At 55.4% G+C, this 18330-nt stretch overlaps 2 protein-coding genes across 2 annotated transcripts; both read right to left on the bottom strand.

The window, feature by feature from the left end:
• Window positions 1–1384: 1384 nt before the first annotated feature.
• On the bottom strand, window positions 1385–8085 carry FN3K (fructosamine 3 kinase). The gene is made up of 6 exons (XM_059671620.1): window positions 7738–8085; window positions 6442–6593; window positions 5519–5610; window positions 5079–5161; window positions 3069–3191; window positions 1385–1839 (listed from the first exon to the last, which is right to left on the bottom strand). The coding sequence occupies exons 1-6, from the start codon at window positions 7876–7878 to the stop codon at window positions 1501–1503; spliced, it is 930 nt and encodes a 309-aa protein (XP_059527603.1). The 5' UTR covers window positions 7879–8085; the 3' UTR covers window positions 1385–1500.
• A 2212-nt stretch (window positions 8086–10297) lies between these two features.
• On the bottom strand, window positions 10298–17868 carry FN3KRP (fructosamine 3 kinase related protein). The gene is made up of 6 exons (XM_059671619.1): window positions 17644–17868; window positions 14410–14561; window positions 13940–14031; window positions 13385–13467; window positions 11798–11920; window positions 10298–11549 (listed from the first exon to the last, which is right to left on the bottom strand). The coding sequence occupies exons 1-6, from the start codon at window positions 17782–17784 to the stop codon at window positions 11211–11213; spliced, it is 930 nt and encodes a 309-aa protein (XP_059527602.1). The 5' UTR covers window positions 17785–17868; the 3' UTR covers window positions 10298–11210.
• Window positions 17869–18330: the final 462 nt, after the last annotated feature.

Raw genomic sequence — 18330 nt, 5'->3', positions numbered from 1 at the left:
GGGGCGGAGTCCATGGAGGCGGAGTCCATGGAGGCGGGGCCTGGGCCAGTGGAGGGGGCGGAGTCCGGAGTCTCACTGGTTCTGCCCACAATGGCAGTTTGTATTTGAGACCGTCAGATGTTTGGAAGGAAGCGTTTGGGGTGGACTTCTTTCTAGAAAGCTTTCAACAGGCTCCTCTGTCTGCGCTGGGAACAAATCCGGCTAGACAGTCGCACTTTACAGAAAAGGGACATTTGGCGCTGTACTGCTACGAACTAATGGGCAATTTTTCCAGAAGTAGCAATCACGTGGTCCCCTGACTTTAGAGACACACACATGGGTGGCCATGATGCCCTGAGACCCTGCCAGGCACTGCCTGTCCCCAGGCAGATACCTTCAACGGTGACAGCGCTGACATCCTGAACCAACAGGCCACGTGGACATCCCAACCCCCTGTACACCACAGACAGACATCCCAGCTGTGGGGCACACCCCACTGCCCAAGGCTCTCCCCCAGCCTCCTGCCTCCTCCTTATCCAGAGAAAAACACCCTGGCTGGGAAATGGGGAGACGTAGAGAGGCTGGGCAGTGGCTGCAGCCCAAATGCCAGTCCCCACACCTATTGGGGGCCCTTCCTTGCATCTGTCTCACCTTAAGGGTGGACTTGAAGCCTCCCCCACTCAGCCCCAGAGGTGCTCCTTAGGAAGTGGGCACAGCCCAGCTGGTGTGGATCAGTGGTTGAGAATCAGGAGGCCACGGTTCGATTCCTGGTCAGGGCACATGCCTGGGTTGCAGGCTTAATCCCCAGTGTGGGGTGTGCGGGAGGTAGCCAATCGATGATTCTCATCATTGATTTTTTTTTTTTTCTCTCTCTCTCTCCCTTTCCCTTCCTCTCTGAAATCAATATATTAAAAATATTTTTTAGCCCTAGCTGGTTTGACTCAGTGGATAGAGTGGTGGCCTTTGGACTGAGGGGTCCCAGGTTCAATTCCACTCAAGGGCACATGCCTGGGTTGTGGGCTTGATCCCCAGTAGGGGGTGTGCAGGAGACAGCCAGTCAATGAATCTCTCTCATCATTGATGTTTCTACCTCTCTCCCTCTCCCTTCCTCTCTGGAGTCAATAAAAATATATTTAAAAGATATATTTTTTTAAAAAAAGTGGGGTGCCCAACACTGCCTGAGCTAAAACAGGAGCCCCACGTCCACAGGACGATGGGGCACCATTGTCTGCCTAAGCAAACCCCAAACCTGTGTGAGTTTCTATACAATTATGATGAAAACATCCAAACGTCAAACATCCCCCAGGCTGTGGTAGGCAAAGAGCCCGTTGGGGCCCTTTCAGGTGGTCTGGGCACCCGGTAAACCAGCCCAAGTGCACGGAGGGTGGAGACACAGTAAGACTCACAGGGGTTCCGCCCCCAAAGCCCCCTGGCTTTATTAGCCCCTGCAGCCACCTCTGCTGCTGCTGCCCCTGGCATCTGCTAAGCGGCGGGCAGGTGGGCAGGGACACAGGTGGGCTGCTACTTGAGAAGCTTCCTCATGGTGCCCAGGGTCGGGCTCCTGTACTCCCTCCCAAAGTGGTTCCAGTGGTTCAGGTAGTTAAAGAGCTGGTAGAGCAGCTGCCGCTGGTCGAACCCTGGAGCCTTGGGGATCTTCCGGTGGTAGGCGGTGAGGAAGGACCTGGGGAAGCCGCCGAACATCACGGCGATTGCCAGTTCAAACTCAGAGTGGCCATAGAAGGACGCTGGGTCGTAGACAAGGGGTCCCGAGTCGTCCTCGGCCACGTTTCCTGACCAGAGATCCCCGTGGAGAAGTGCAGGGACAATCTCTAGGCCACGAAACAGATCCGGGATCTTCACCTAAGGAAATAATATTGGACACACGGCTATGGGACTTTGAGCCGCGGTTTCCTCACGCAATACGGGGACGAAGGCAAGGATGGCCTCGTGTTTGTTCAGTGTCAAAGCAGGCCCAGGGCAGTGGACCTTGCTCTAGACTCAGGCCCGAAGCTCCATGACACTAATGATTTACATATGGTGTCAAACCCCAGAGGTGATGGTTTTCTCTCCTATAGAATAGAAATCATATAACCTGAACTGTATAACCTGAGTGAAGGTATTTTTTTTGGTACCTAACTTAACAAACTTTTTCCCCTATTCTTTTATTTCACATCACATGTATCTGCACCTCTTTTGTATCCCGTCGGTTACGTCATTAAAGAGTTGAATAAGCTCAGTGGTTGAGACTCGATTTCGGGCTTCATCCCCAGTGGGGGGCGTGCAGGAGGCAACTGATCAATGAGTCTCTCTCATCATTGATGTTTCTATCTCTCTCTCTCCCTCTCCCTTCCTCTCTGAAATCAATAAAAAAATATTTTTTAAAGAGTTAAATAATAGCCAGAACCGATTTGGCTCAGTGGATAGAGCGTCGGCCTACGGACTCAAGGGTCCCGGGCTTGATTCCGGTCAAGGGCATGTACCTTGGTTGCGGGCACATCCCCAGTGGGGGGCGTGTAGGAGGCAGCTGATCGATATTTCTCTCTCATCGATGTTTCTGGCTCTCTATCCCTCTCCCTTCCTCTCTGTAAAAAATCAATAAAATATATTAAAAAAATAAAATAAAATAAATTTTTTTTTAAAAAAAAGAGTTAAATAATAGTTCTTCAATGCATGCTCACTCTAGATTGACCTGAGAGTTCTGTTTTTCACATTTTGGGTGTTGCTTTGAAACCAGTCCCTCGGGCATCTTCTGCCCACATCTGCTCTAGGAAGTAAAACATTCATGCTTCGGCAGAAAAGGGTAAAAGTGGGCAAGAAAGTAATAGTAAATGCCACCTTTACGATCCCAGTACCTGTGTTTCACATGAGCAAAGGCTGAGGTTTAAGACCCCAGTGACCTCAGGGGCCGAGAGTATGTCCTCCGGTCCCACCCCTTCCCCATTTCCCCATCAGGCCAAGAGGCGCCATGTGTCCTGGACTTGACCAGCTCCTCTCCAGGGCTCAGTGGTCCCAACTCCACAGGGCCCCACACAAATGTGGTGGCTCACAGGGGGACAGCCCCTCTCACAGAAAATACCTGCTGTGCCCACCTGCAGCTGCGACCAGAGCTCTCGTGCCTCTCGATCAGCGTAGTCCTTCTCAATGAGGTCCAGCTGCGCTTGGAGCCGGTGCCGGGTGAAGAAAGTCGACCAGTCGTCCTGCCACTCATTCACCTGGGCAGCGAGGGAAAGGAGGCGGATGCTGCAGGTGGGGGTCACGGGGCAGTTATACACGTGATCTGCCTAAACCTTAGATCAACCGCTAAAAGAACACAGCCTCAGAGGGTGGGTGGGAGGCAATCAACCAAGGACCTTGTATGCATATATGCATGACCCATGGACACAGAGAGGGTCAATGGGGGAAAGAGGGGGTCATAGGTAATACTTTCAACAATAAAGAAATACTTTTAAAAAAAGAGATGCAAAGAGCCACCAAATAATCCCATCTAATAAAAGGGTAATATGCAAATAGACTGAATGGCAGAACAACTGAACAACCAATCAAAGCGTAATATGCTACTGATATGCTAAGGCTGCTCAACTGCTCACTATGGCATGCACTGACCATCAGGGGGCAGACAGTCGACCAGTCAACCAGTCGCTATGACGTGCCCTGACCACCAAGGGGCAGATGCTCTGAACAGTAGGTTAGCTTACTGCTGGGGTCTGGCCGATCGGGACTGAGCAAGATGGGCCGGACACACCCTTGGAGCCCTCCTGCGGTCCCTCCCCACCCCAATCGTGCACCAGTGGGGTCCCTCAGCCTGGCCTGTGCCCTCTGGCAACTGGGACCCCTCAGGGGATGTCGGAAAGCTGGTTTCAGCCCGATCCTGCAGGCCACTCCCCTTGGGAGGGCACCAGACGCAGAGCTCATGGCTGGTGAGCACTGGGCACGAGCCTGCAGCAGGCACAGTGGGGCCAGGATGAGCGGGAGCAGCAGGTAGGAGCTGCAGGCAGCATTGGACTGTGGGTTTCAGCCCGACCCCTGCAGGCCACCCAGAGGGACCCCACCCATGCACTAATTTGTGCACCGGGCCTCTAGTAATAATAATAATAATAAAATTGAATGCAACAGGTTCATAATTTCATATGTATTATTTATGATATTATATTACTTTCTTAAAGTAAAATAAAACTAAGAAATTTAAATAAATAAATCCTATATAACAAAAGTCTAATATACAAATGGTCCCCCTGACCAGGAGTTTGACCAGGGACAGGGCTGGCAGTGGTGGCAGGTGGCTGGGGGAAGGGAGTGCCCTGGCTGGCAGCCAGCAGCTGCTAGGGACCCTACCCATGCACGAATTTCATGCACTGGGCCTCTAGTAAGTAAATAAAAGAACACAGCAATCTGGAAACAGGCCAAGTGCCCATCAATAGATGAGTGGATTTAAAAAAGCTGTAATACATTTGCACCATGGAATACTATGCAGCAGGAAAAAGGATCTCTTATCCTTTGAGACAGCATGGAGGGACCTGGAGAGTATCATGCTAAGTGAACTAAGTCCCAGGGCCTTCTTGTCCTCGCACGAGGAGGTGGGCTGGGTTGTCCTCCCATCCCCCTTTCCTGGCAGGGCTGCAGGTGACCTAAGTTGGCTTGTTGATCCTTTAGTTTGAAGGAGCATTCAAGGGCTACCTGTGCCCCTCACAGACCATCCCTTCTCATCTACTTCAGACCTTAGGGTTCTTGAAAAGCCACTGTATGAGGTCAACCAAGTCTTTGGAGACCCCACAGCTCTTAAATTCAACATCTGAAGCAGGGTGACAAGCCACACTCAGCCACACTTGTCGGGACCACTATGACTGTGCTGGCTCCATTCAGCCTGTGCCCTCCTGAAATATGGCCTTCGCACCTGCTGTTCCCTCTGCTTAGCGCGCTCTTCCACCTGCCCCACTGCTTCCCACCACCAAGCTCAATGCCCTCACCCTTTGCTTTTAGGAATCTCCCTGGTGCACTGGGGCTGGCACACTGTCACATGCAAGGGAAGGGGTGCCCAACATGAGGGTGTAGGGAACAGCCCTCAGCTAAGCAAGCACTTGCATCCTAACCCTGGTACTCACCTGGGGGATGAAGCCACAGCACGTCACCGTGTGGAAGCCGAACTTGGTCACATGCTGGGGCTCAGCATCCTCGGCCCTCCGGCCTATCAACAGGAAGAGATGTGGTCTTTCCTCTAACTGCCAGACCCCACAGAGTCAGGACAGGCCTGGCTGCACTGCTGGAAGGCGGGTGATAGGAGAATGGACCACTCCCCCTAGCAATTAGGTAGCACGGGAGTCAGCCAGGACACAGCCTCAGCACACCAGACAGCAGGGCTGGGTATAAAAGAGGTCAGGAGCCAATTCTACTTGCTTATCAACGCCATCAAATTCCTACTTAACAACCTCATTTTCACACTGAGTGTAGAGGGAGATCCTTTACAGGCATGCAATCCAAGCTGTTACGGAAATGTCACCCTGGCCTGGTGGGTCAAGGGCGCACGAAGGCAATCTGAACGCACCCACTGTGCTCGCCTCCTCCCTCAACTTGTCCCCGAGCTTCTGGTTGTAAAGGTGCAAATCTGCCACCTGTTCTCCAAGTCTCCAAGCCTGGCTGCGGAGAGAAGAAATGCAGCCATTAAAGTAAGAAATAGCAACAATCTGCCAGTGCGCTGTTTTAGGAATATTTTAATACCTAAAAAGTACTCTCCATGCCATGACAAGTGAAACCAAATAGCAGGCAGCGACCCTTTCCAGAAAACAGTGTAAAATCACCAAGAGTGGGGAAGCAGGTAGGCACCCACAGAAGCTTTAAGAAGTACTGAGAATTACAAGACAAACGTTCAAAAGGTAACATTAAGTTAAAAACCATCTCCCAGGGGACTCTTTCCCCCTCCCCACGTGGGAGTCTGTGCTATAGATCTTCAGTAAATTTCCACTTTTGCTATAAAAACAAACAAATGAACAAAAAACCATCTCCCCGTTTTGGTGGGGTTGTTTAAATATATATATATATATATATATATATATTTTTTTTTTTTTTTATTGATTTCAGAGATAGAGGGAGAGGGAGGAACATCAATGATGACAGAGAATCTTTGCTTGGCTGCCTCCTGCACGCCCCCCACTGGAGATTGAGCCCACAACCCAGGCATGTGCCCTGACCAGGAATCAGACTGGGAGTCAAACCACGGTTCATAGGTTGATGTTCAACCACTGAGCCAGACCAGCCAGGCTCATCATTGATGTTTCTCTCTCTCTCCCTCTCCCTTCCGCTCGGAAATCAATAAAATACCAGAAGAAAGAGAATGACAGGTGGGAACCCTGCCCCTGGTAACTCCACCGAGTTATGTGGGCAGCTCAGCAAGAGGCTGCTCTCTCTCTCTCTCTCTCTCTCTCTCTCTCACACACACACACACACACACACACTCTGTCTCTCTCTTACCTGTTCAAGCTCCTCATCTTCAGGTGCTCCATCACGAAGGCTGCCCCACCCCCGGGCAGGTCGATAACCTTGATGGGCCGAGGGGCCCGCACCATGCCCGTGCTCCGGAGGGCCTCCAGGCTTGCCACCTCCCCCTCAAACATCTGCCGGGCCTGTGTCCAGAACACCACATGAGCTCCCACTCCAGCAGGGGCCTCTGCAGCCAGGCTGTGGCTCACAACCCTCCACAGAAGCCACCACACGGCGTCATAAGCACCCAGCACCTCTAGTTACTGAAAATGGGGTTCCTGTGGGTGGGGCTTATCATTCTGAGACATTTGGGTTCTGAAATCAGACTCCTCAGCAGTCCTGGGTGCCCACAGAGCAGGGGTGCTGGGTCAGCCCCCACCCCTTGTCCACCCAGCCATGGACAGTGCTGCAGGGTGTCCGAAGGGGTCTCTCTGGCAGCACCCTGCCTCTGCTGGGTACATGCACTGTGGTTAAGTCTCTCCACTTGGTTTTTTGTCTTGAAATTGATTTCAAAGAGGAAGGGAGAGGGAGAGGGAAAGAAACATCAATGATGAGAGAGAATCATTGATCAACTGCCTCCTGCAGGCCCCACTGGGGATGGAGTCCGAAAACCAGAGAATTGGACCATGACCTTCTGGTTCATAGGTCGCCGCTCAACCACTGAGCCACACCAGCGGGGCTAACTCTCTGCTTGTCAAGTGTTGTATTATCCGTGTGTGTTTAACAGATATAGGGTAAGCAGGAGATGAAAACCAGATCCAAACACAAGCAGGGCCTGTGAGTAGAGGGGCCTGGAGTCTGGCCCTTGGGGTGCCTGGGAGTCCTGGCTACCTTCCTGCCTCTTCACACCTGGTGGAGAGGACAGGACCTTGGGGAAACCTGAGCTCAGAGCTGGGGCAGGAGAGTGGCAGAAGCAGCCCAGGTCTCCAAGCCTCACCTCCCCCATGTCTGGTGGGTGGAGACATTAAGCCAAACAACAGAAAACTCAGGCACGCACGCACGGGGGTAAAAGGACCAGAATTAATCCTGCAGCGGGTAAAATCCTGCAGGGGATCCCGCAGAACATGCTGGAGCCCTGTGGCCTGCAGGTGTCCGGTTCAAGGCCGCAGGCTGACACGGGGGCAGTGGCGCCAGGCCTGACGCACGAAAGGCCACTCCTCGTGCCCGCGCCCCCTGCCCCGCGTCCCCTTCCGCGCGCCCCATCCCCTTTATCCGCCCCCTCTCCCCTTTCAACGCTCTCTCCGTTCCCCGCCTTTCCCACCCTCTCCCCCTCTCCAGTCCCCGCACCTGAGCCCTGCGGTTGACCTTGACAAACACAGGCCCCGCGTCAGTGTCGTAGGAGTGCCCCTCGCTGATGCAGCCCCCGCCAGAGCGCCCCAGGGCGCGCAGGGTCGCGGTGCGCAGCTCCGAGCGCAGCAGCTGCTCCATGGGGGCGGGGACACTCGGAACACGGGGACCAGGGGGAGCCAGGGGGACGCAAAGAGGGACTCAGGATGGTGCCGACTGCCCAGCCAGGGACGTGAGCTCGCCACTGCCCAGGCCGCTGTGCACGGGGAAGGCGACTGGTCCGCAGGGCCAGCGGGCTCTGAACGCCCGAGCTCCCGCCTCCCAGGCTCCGCCTCCCGGGAGGGGTGAGGAGGGAGGCGGGAGGGAGAGAGGGAGGGAGAGGAGGAAGGGGGGAAGGGAAAAAGGGAGGGGGGAGGGTAGAGCGAGGACGTATCCCAAGGGGGGACAGAGCTGGGCGGCGCTCTCCCCAGGCGTCTGCAGAGTTAGTGTGCCTGGACAGTCCAGGTTGGGGGTTCACCCACTGGGGGCGCTCACAGGGCCCTAGAGGTAGGGCCTGACCTCCCTGCACGGAGGTCCCAGGAGCCCTCCCAGGACTGGAACCCCTCCCACTCAGCAGGGTACCCGACACAGCCCTGGAGTGGCCCAGTCAGAGGCCTGGCTAGGTCTCCCACTGACCAGACAAGGCTGGGGGTTTCAACCACGTCCTGCCAGGCCCCGGCACTGCCCAGTGGCCCCACAGCTGGCCTTGCCTTTGCTCATCAGGGCACCTGGTGCCCATCAGCAATAGATAGAGGCAGCTCTGGAGCTTCTGATACCAGGCAAGGCGGCTGACCCCACCCACGTGGGACTCCTGATTACAGAGACCACAGCGATGAGGAGGAACTTTAACTATTTTTAAAAATATTTTTATTGATTTCAGATAGGAAGGGAGAGGGTGAAATAGAAACATCAATGATGAGAGAGAATCATCAATTAGCTGCCTTCTGAACACCCCACACTAAGGATCGAGCATGAAACCCAGGCGTGTGCCTTGACTGAGAATTGAACTGTGACCTCCTGGTTCATAGGTCAACACTAAACCACTGAGCCACACCAGCTGGGCTTTATTTTCTTTATTCACCGTTTGACTGTCTATACCTTATACCACAGTGCAACATAGGCATTACACTAAGTTATTATGACACATCTTTTTTAAAATATATTTTTATTGATTTCAGAGAGGAAGGGAGAGGGAGAGAGAGAGAGAGAAACATCAGTTCAGTTAAGCGCCACCTGCCTCTGTGCCTCTCGCCTCCCTCTCCTTGGGCTGCACTCTCACCTGCGGCCTCCCTCCCAGGCGCCGCGGTGGGTGTCGCCCTGTGCTTGTTAACAGCTGGGGAGAGCTCAGGCCCAGCTCTGAGCTCTCCCAGGGCCCAGTGGTGCTGCCTAGGCATGAGGTCCAGGGCCCAGGGGGCTGCTGGGGGCAGAACCAGCCGTTCCCAGCACCTGGCACAGCACCCAAGAGGAGTCTCTTGGGAGGGGGTTTGGGCCATCCTCTTGGTCTGAGAGCCCAGCTGCCTGTCACTTTCTCGGGTGACCAGGAACCCGGGGAGGCTGCCTCCCCTACCTCAGCCTCTCGGAACCCAGAAGGGCCCGTGAGCGACCCCAATCCCCCAGCACCGGGAGCCCGAAGGCGTCCCTTCCTCTCACCACGGGCTCCAATCGATGTGTTTCTCTCACATCAGTGTTTCTCTCTGTCTTTCCCTCTCTCTTCCACTCTCTCTAAAAATCAATGGAGCCAAACTGGTTTGGCTCAATGGATAGAGGGTCGGCCTGCGGACTGAAGGGTCCCAGGTTCGATTCCGGTCAAGGGCATGTACCTTGGTTGCGGGCACATCCCTACTGGGGGGCGTGCAGGAGGCAGCTGATCGATCTCTCTCATCGATGTTTCTGACTCTCTATCCCTCTCCCTTCTTCTCTGTAAAAAATCAATAAAATATATTTCAAAAAAAATAAAAATCAATGGAAAATATCCTCAGTAAGGATTTAAAAAATAAATGATAGAAAATTTTAGAAAAACAGTACAACAGCACACGTGCCATCGTCAGAAGCTGGCTCAGCACCCTTTCCCTCGGAGACAGTTTCCCCAGGATCAGGAAAAATAAGCTAAAATCTCAGCACATAGTAGTCTAGGAATTACTAGGTTTGACCATTCGACAGCCAGAAGCTCTTGAAGTCACAGTCCGCTCTCCCTTCCCACAAAAGCCAGGGGCCCCTGTGTAACACAAAGCCGAGGAGAAAACAAGAATCTATCCTCCCCACCAGCCTCCGGGAGACCACCGGTGTCCTAACGCTGGTGCTCCCAGTCCCACCCCAGACCCAGTCGGTGGCCACAAGTGGGCTTCTTCCTCAAAACGCAACCCGACAGTTGCTTTCCACATCCCTTCAATGTTCACAAATCTCGCAGGGTGACAAGGAACAGCAGTTAAATTGCATCTGCGTCAAATATTAGAAAGTCCTCAGGCTACACCTGCCCTTAGTTTGAAGCTCTTCTCTTATTTAACAAAGTCAAAGAAAAAAATTGCTCTTTAAGAAACAATTTATTAGAGTAACACATTACAAAGGCTTCTTGGCAAATATCTAGGAAAAACACTGAATTATGGTTTAAATGAGGGAAATGGTGCCTTGCATCATAGAAACCACTGAAAAGTTTGCACAAAAGCATGTTAACATCAATGCCATTCATGACCGTCCTCACCCCTGCAAGATGAAGGGGGGAAACACTGGCTTAGTGCGAGCATCTCTGAAGCAAAGGAATGACACTCGGCAAGCTGAGAGAGTGGCAGGCCCGGGGGGGGGGGGGGGGGGAGGTGAAGTCGATTCAGCGGCTCCTGAATCTACTAAGGACACCCCAGAAGCTGGCAGTTTGGCCACTCCCCAAATCATCTCCAGACCTGCTCAGCGGGCGGCTGGTCCAGAGGTCACACAGAAAACAAAGGGAATGTGCTCAGTTTGGGGAATGGTCATTGTAAGATGCCCCTCGTAAGACGGTTTCGTGCCGAGAATACACTCAGCCATCGAGTAGCATCATCCTGAACTCGAGTCATTCCTGGAGGCGAGATGGGAGGGGATGGTGGGAAGGTGCCCGCGGCAGCAGTGCATGGCGCACTGGCCACTTCCCTTCTCTATTGGGGCAGTTGTCTGGTTTGACATGGCCCCACACTGCGAGGTCCCTCTGTTCACATTACTAGTATGGTTTACCCAACTACGAAATCTAACGAACGTACAGCTTTAGGCTGACAACACCTCTCTTCGGAGATATTACATACTTCCAAGGCTTGGAAAGTTGGTCTGAAGCCTCCAGGTGTGTGAAGAAATGGGACAGAACCCCTGAAGAAGAGGACTGTGGGGGAACGGAGGGGTAGGACCTGGTGCAGCTGAGCCTAAGGCTCCGGCAGGCTCGCGCACAGGCCTCCCCCCGGAGCAGAGCGAGCTCACGAGATGAGGTTCCTCATGATGTTGAGGGAGGACCCCCTGTACCCTGATCCGAAATGATTCCAGTGGTTCAAATAGTGGAAGAGCTGATACAACTTCAGGCGCTTCTCAAACCCGGGGGCCTTGGGGATCTGGTTGTGGTAGGCAGAGTAGAAGGTGCTACTAAAGCCCCCAAACATGCCAGCTATGGCCAGCTCATATTCCGAGTGGCCATAGAAGGAGGCTGGGTCAAAGATGATGGGCCCAGAGGAATCCTCTGCTACGTTCCCTCCCCAGAGGTCTCCGTGGAGCAGGGCTGGGACGATGTCCAGGTCACGGAACAGATCCGGGATCTTCAACTGCGAGGAAGAAAGGCAGCCTCAGCGAAACGAGCGACGCATGTGGGAGGGGTGCACGCTTTCCCACGTGTGGCTGCGCGTGGCCGTGCATGGCTCAGGCAGGGTGCAGGGACACCTACCGCCATCTGCTTGGCCAAGCCCACCCACCTCCTATCAGACACACATCTCAGTGCTGTACCTGGCTCGCCACCTCTCCCTGGTGGGGCTGCTGGGCATGGTGGGCACAGGGCGCAGCGGGGCTCTCTCACCTGCAGAGCAGACCAGAGCTCGAGGGCATCTCTGTCCCCAGACCCCTTCGCCAGCATGTCCATCTGGGGCTGGATGCGCTGCTGGGCATAGAATGTGACCCAGTCCTTCTGCCAGTCATTCACCTACACAAGCGACAGCAAAGGAGAAAGCCGAGCTCAGAGGCACATGCCAGGGCTGAAGGAGGTACCCCAAAGTGGGAAAGACTGATTGCTTGAGACCCCGCTGCAGGGATGGGGGTGGAGGGTGGGGGGTGGGAGCTGATGGTACCCCCGGGGCCTTGTGGACAGGTGGGAGCTTAGAGCCTATCCCAGAAGCAGTGGGAAGCAAGGGGCCATTCCCATGCAGAGCAACAGGGTCCCCTCTGACGAGCTCTGGGATGTTTTCTTTCTTTCTTTCTTTTTTTAAACTTATCTTTATTGTTGAAAGTATTACAAATGTCTCCTTTTTCCCCCATTGACACCCTCCACTCTGTTCCCGCCCCCTCCCCAGGCCTTCACCGCACCGTACATGCATACAAGTTCTTTGGTTCATCTCTTCCTGCCTTGGGATGTTTTCTTTCGATCTATACTCACACAGGAGCACAGAGGCCAGAGCTGGCTGGCCATCTCTGACCCTGTGGCTCACTTCTGTCCATCCACCTGGCCATAGAGGACCCCTCTTCGGCCCCTCCCAAGCAGCTGGCACTGCCCTCTCAAGAGTGGTAACATGGGAAGTCACGTGGAACCCTGTTCAAAAAGACCGCTGAGAGAGGACATCCAGGCCACAGGTGCTGACCATGGGGGTGGGGCCGGGGGGGAGCAAGACAGACAGACACAAGAGCAGGCAGCCCAGGGGTAGTATGTGACGCCAAATGACAGAGAATCACACTCACAAAATGCACTCACTCACACTCATACACGTACTCTCACACATGTGCACACACCTATACTCTCACACAAATGCACCCTGACACATGTGCACACAACCAGCCAGCAAGGTACAGGTGGGAGAGAGAGGAGCAGAGCCAGCTGAGACACCCAGAGCAGCATGGAACAGGAGGCGCAGCTATCAGCCACCTGCCACCCCATGCAAGTTCCTGGACAACCTCCAAAACATTTCAGAATCGGAATAGTGTCTACTGCACCCCCGTGCCCACCACAAACTCCCCGAAAGTTTTCTACAGCAGATCCCCTCCAAGGAGCCACCTGCCTTTTTCTGAGCGCACATCCACCACCCTAACCACTCTGCGTTTGCGAGGTGTCAAGGAGAATTCCCAGGGGAGCCACCCGTAAAATCATAAAACTGAAAGTTACCATCCCTTTTCATTATGCTACCTTTGAGAGCTTACTATTTAAAATAAAACATTTAGAACTTTTCTAATTTTTACCCACCTTGAGATACAGCACCCTAACTAGCTGGCCTTCTCTGTCTCTCTGAGCTTACACAGCCCATGAGGGATAAGCTCATGTCAACCTCTTAAAACTTAGCACAGAAAGAAAGGGAGCAAAGACGTACTAAACTTCACCAAAAAGGGAGAGGTGTGCTTTCCCAGCTGTTTCTGAACAGCTTTCCTGCTTGGGAGACAGGAAAATGCAGGTGTCACTCACCTGGGGGAGATATCCACAACACGTCACCACGTCAAACCCAAACTGGTCTACGAAGCGCCGTTCCGCCTGCCCAGCTCCGCTCCCTTGGAAGCAAAAGAAAAACAGGACAGACCACTAGGTGCCTTGCTCCCTCGGCCCTGCCTGGGAGCTCAGCGTCGCTGGAGGCCTGATGTCAGCGTGCCTTCTCCTCCTGAGTCCCTCCCATCCAGAGACAAACAGGGCCTGGTCTCCCCCGACCCTCAGGACCCAGAACCAGCGCCTGTTCTGTCCCACTTCACAGTCAAGCCACCCACTGCTTTCTAGGAGAGACACCAGACGGTGCCCAGAGGACGCCCAGACAGAATGGCTCGCAGCTGCCATTTGTGGCAGACAAACTGCGTTCACTGTGCTCACCGCACCCCAAACATGCATCGTGGGGTTGACATTCCTTTCCTTTGGCATCAACGCAGGTCTGACCCTCACTCATGTGGCTGTGGCATAAACCCACCCAGACACCCCTAAGAGCCCAGTGTCCTCCTCGAGGTGGGGTCCCCGTTGGCCCACAAGAGGTCATACCCACTCTGCTGGCCTCCTTCTGCAGCGTCTCTCCGCGCCTTTTATTCTCTAGGTGCAGGTCTGCTAGCTGGGCTCCAAGGTTGGCAGCATGACTGTGAAACCAAAGGGCAGCAACTGACCACGAGACACAAGAGGATAGTACATCCACCTGAAGGGCTCAGGCCACACAAAGGAAGCCACACATTTTGAGGATAGAAAGTCTGTTTTGGTGAAGCAAGAGGGAGATGGTGGGCCCTCATTAGTGGACGGTCTTTCGCAGCCTCATCTGAGCTTGCAGCCACGTCCTCTGTGAGCATCTCACCTGGAGAGTCCCTTCCTGTTGCCTTTGGCTTGCAGGGTGCTCATTACGCGTGGGTGGTGGGTCCCTTGTATCACATCCACAAAGTTATACCCAAGTGCAAGCTTCGGGTGTGGAGCAACCACTCAGAAGAAAACCAAAGCCAAGCAGAGGGGAAGGTGCCGAGACGTACCTGCTCAGATACCGCATGTCCAAATGCTCCATCACTAGCATACTGCTGCCTCCGGGGGCGTCCAGGACCTTGATGGGTTTGGGCACTTTCACTGTGCCTGTTTTCAGGATGGCAGTTAAACTGGCCATCTCACCTTCAAACATTCTTCTAGCCTGTCAGGGAAATTAATGGCAGAGGGGAGGAGAGCAAGATCACTTCTGGAAAGGCTCCAGGTAGACAAGTTTCTCAGGCGTTACAATTCTAAACCAAGGCTACCCTGACTGCAGAGTCAACAGACAGACAGCTTTTTTGGCTTTTCCGTAAAGCAGATTACACGTCCTGAAGCTGCACAGGAGTAGATGGTACTTTGCAGCGTTGGGCTATATTGTGATGCTATCGTTGAGTCCAAACCCCCTCCAGATGGGAAGGAGTCAGCTACTAATATTCCACTAAGTGCCCGGTGCAGGGCTGGACTGTGTACTGGCCACCCTCGGTAGTGCCTCAAACAGTCCTGTCCCACAGCAACCACAGAACCAGCTCACACCGGCCTTACCCTGGTTCTAACAAGATACCGACTTGTCTTCCAGGGACTACAGAACCAAACTGCATGTCATGCTCAAAGGAGAGAATTTTGACTTTCAATAATACCCAGAACCAAAGTGTCCCCCCTCACCCACCCACCCGCCACCAGGGAACCAAAGGCCTGGGACTTGACTGGAACTCGGTCACTGGTCCACTACCCAGGACCCAGTGCTGCAGCCTTCAATTGAAACCTGCCGGGCAGCACTTCCGCAGCCCGGCCCGTCCTTCCCGAACCCCTAAATTCCACCCAAACCCACAACTGGGGAGACAGATTTGAGCCTTGTCTCATTGCCGGCTGACTGCAATAAGGCCTTTCCTTTTATCCAAAGCCAATGTCATAGCATTGGCCTCTGTGCACTGGGCAGCAAGTCCTTGCTTGGTAACAACACCTGGCCCCGCAGGTGCAGGCGGCCTCTGGTCTGCATGCCAGGAACCTGTGGTCACTTTTCACCTGAATGGACCCCCAAGCTCTAGGGCCTCTCCTACCTGGCACTGGAAACTATCATCTTCAACACCTTTTCCATCCTAGTCCAAAAGTCCTTGTTCCCCCTGGACTGCAGTGACCATCCTCCCTGGTCTCCTGCTCACCAAACTGACGCCATCCTTCCGGAAGGCAAGTCCATCCTGGAACACACCCTGAGCCACCGCCCTGCCCAGATCCTGCGTGTCCCACAGGATGACCCTGCCCACTCTCCCATCTCACCCAGGGCCCCTACCTGGGCTCCACTCCTTACACGGGCATGCACACGCCCTTGTGCCCCTGGGTACAGCCTTCCTGTACCGTCTTAAAGATCGCCTGCCTCCTCCAGCCTCGAAGCTTCCACACACCGCCACCTCTGCTTGGGACGCTAACCCCCACCTTTTGCCAAGCCCGCTCCCTCCTCGTCAGGGGCTCATCCAGTCTCCTGTTGATGGGCAGCTGGGCTTCCAGTTTGGGGCTATGACACACAGTGCTGCATGGACATTCTTCTACACATTCTCATGGTCACTAATTCTGTGGCCTTGGGCAAGTGGCTTAAGCTCTCTGTGCCTCAGTTTCCTCATCCGTAAAATCGGGGTTAATAATGGTACCAATGTCATGGGCTTGCTGCCATGATTAACTAAGTCAGCAGCTAACACATAATCCATGCTAAACACTTGATAAATATTATTATTATACTGCCATCAAGAGCTACAGCCAGAGGAGAACGCTAAGAACAGTGTCCTGCCCTGCCGGGTAGCTCAGTTGGTGAGAGTGTCATCCCTACACGCCAAGGCTGTGGGCTCGAACCCCTGGTCAGGGCACAAACAGGAATCATTCGATGAATGCACAAGTGGCACAACAAAGTGAAGTTCCTCTCAAATCAATAACAAGTTAAAAAAGAACTGTGTGTTAAGAAGAATTCTCAGAGCATCTAGAAGATAAAGAGAGAGAGAGGCTGCGCCCTGCTGTGCTTGTCCTAAGCGCGGGTTTGAAGGAAAGGGGATGGTTTCCACGCAGGCAGCGGTGAAGGAGGCTGTGGCCCAAGGCTCCCTCCCTCCCGGGTCCTCCGTGTCCACCTCCCTGGGAGCATGGACTGCGCCCGGGTCCTCCGTGTCCGCCGCCCTGGAGCATGGACTGCGCCCGGGTCCTCCGTGTCCACTCCCTGGGAGCGTGGACTGCGCCCGGGTCCTCCGTGTCCACCTCCCTGGAGCGTGGACTGCGCCCGGGTCCTCCGTGTCCACTCCCTGGAGCATGGACTGCGCCCGGGTCCTCCGTGTCCACTCCCTGGGAGCATGGACTGCGCCCGGGTCCTCCGTGTCCACTCCCTGGGAGCATGGACTGCGCCCGGGTCCTCCTGGAGCACGGCCCCCACCCCCCACCCCCGGCTTAGGCGACGGGCTGGTGCCACCAGCGGGAGAAGCCACCCGGCCCGCGGCGGGCGGTGAGCACCACCAGGAGGCGGACACGCACGCGGGGCACCCCAGGCTGAGAAGGGCACCCCAGGCTGAGAAGGGCACCCCAGAGGCGTTTCCTAGGAGCCCGGGGGGACATGTCCACCTGCTGCAGGGAAGCAGTGAAGAAAGCGCGAAGGCTTTCCTGCCTGGAGCCCTAACCCCCGGAGAGGGTGGCGGGAGGGGGGCCCTCGGGCGGGACCAGGCCTCCGAGAGAGAGAGAGAGAGAGAGAGAGAGAGAGAGAGAGAGAGAGAGAGAGAGAGAGAGAGAGAGAGAGAGAGAGAGAGAGAGACTCTGCGCCCGGGCCTCCAGACCCAGAACGGGAGCGCGGGTGTTTGCTGCTCGGGCCGCCGCTGCGTCTGTGCGGGGCCAGCAGCCCACGAGCGAGCAGCGCCGGTTCCGCTCCAGGACTCCGGGGCGGGCCCTCCGGACCCGAGGAGCCAGGCGCCAGGCTCCTGCTGCGGGTCCTGGTTCAGCGCCGGCGCCCTCGTCCACCCGCACAGGAAGGTTCTGGACGGTCCGGCCACCCCCGGGGTTTAGGGGCCACACAGGGCTGAGCTGGCGGTGCCGACCACCAGCGCCCAGAAACGGCCGGACGGTAAGGCCGGGTCACCAAGGGCCCCGGAGGCCACGGGCAGCGCCGTCCCCGCCCCGCCCGCCCCCAGGCAGGGCCCCGCCGAGCCTCTCCCCGGCCCTCAGGCCCCGGCTGCGGACCCCGCCCCCCGCCCCCCGCCCGCCCGGCTCGCGGCGGCCCTGACCTCCGGCTGGGCGTTCACTTTCACAAACACGCGTCCTCTGTCCGTGTCGTAACTCTGACCCTGGCTAATGCACCCGCCCCCTGAGTGGCCCGTGGCCTTGACGGAGCCGCAGCCCAACTCCCGCCTCAGCAGCTCCTCCATGTTCCCTGCGGACTCGCCTCAGGCGGCCCCGGGACGCCCGCGACGGCGCGGAGAGGCCTGGGGACTCGGAGAGGCGCCGTTACGTCACGTAGGGGCGGGGCCTGCTGAACGCGCCGGGATTGGGTGAGAGGCGGGGCGACGCCAGGTTGGGGGCGGGGCCTGGATGACGCTCAGGGATTGGGTGAGAGGCTGGGTGACGCCAAGGTGGAGGCGGGGCTCTGCCGGGCTGGGGCGGGTGACGCCGGCTGGGGGCGGGACCTGGAGGCTCCGGTGGTCTCAGAATAAAGTCTGGCCCGGCCGGTGTGGCTCAGTGGTTGACCACTGACCTATGAACCAGGAGGTCAGGGTTTGATTCCGGGTCCGGGCACATGCCCGGGTGGCGGGCTCGATCCCCAGGAGGGGGCGTGAGGGAGGCAGCCGATCAGTGATCCTCTCTCATCGTTGATGTTTCTATCTCTATCCCTCTCCCTGCCTCTCTCTAAAGTCAATAAAAACATATTTTTAAAGGAGAGAGAGAGAGATACCACATTAGCTCAACATTATTCC

This window comes from Myotis daubentonii, chromosome 16 (assembly GCF_963259705.1).
Source record: "Myotis daubentonii chromosome 16, mMyoDau2.1, whole genome shotgun sequence".
NCBI lineage: Eukaryota > Metazoa > Chordata > Mammalia > Chiroptera > Vespertilionidae > Myotis > Myotis daubentonii.
This window is presented reverse-complemented; position numbering and strand designations above follow the sequence as displayed.

What these genes read in the sequence shown, in the direction of transcription:
- FN3KRP (XM_059671619.1), bottom strand. Translation starts at nt 17,784, where the DNA reads ATGGAGGAGCTGCTGAGGCGGGAGTTGGGCTGCGGCTCCGTCAAGGCC. An exon ending in GACATGCGGTATCTGAGCAG is followed by an intron (nt 14,032 to 14,409) that starts GTACGTCTCGGC and finishes TTGGTTTCACAG; the next exon opens with TCATGCTGCCAACCTTGGAG. An exon ending in GAAGGAGGCCAGCAGAGTGG is followed by an intron (nt 13,468 to 13,939) that starts GTATGACCTCTT and finishes TTTGCTTCCAAG; the next exon opens with GGAGCGGAGCTGGGCAGGCG.
- FN3K (XM_059671620.1), bottom strand. Translation starts at nt 7,878, where the DNA reads ATGGAGCAGCTGCTGCGCTCGGAGCTGCGCACCGCGACCCTGCGCGCC. An exon ending in AAGATGAGGAGCTTGAACAG is followed by an intron (nt 5,611 to 6,441) that starts GTAAGAGAGAGA and finishes TTCTCTCCGCAG; the next exon opens with CCAGGCTTGGAGACTTGGAG. An exon ending in GGAGGAGGCGAGCACAGTGG is followed by an intron (nt 5,162 to 5,518) that starts GTGCGTTCAGAT and finishes TCCTGTTGATAG; the next exon opens with GCCGGAGGGCCGAGGATGCT.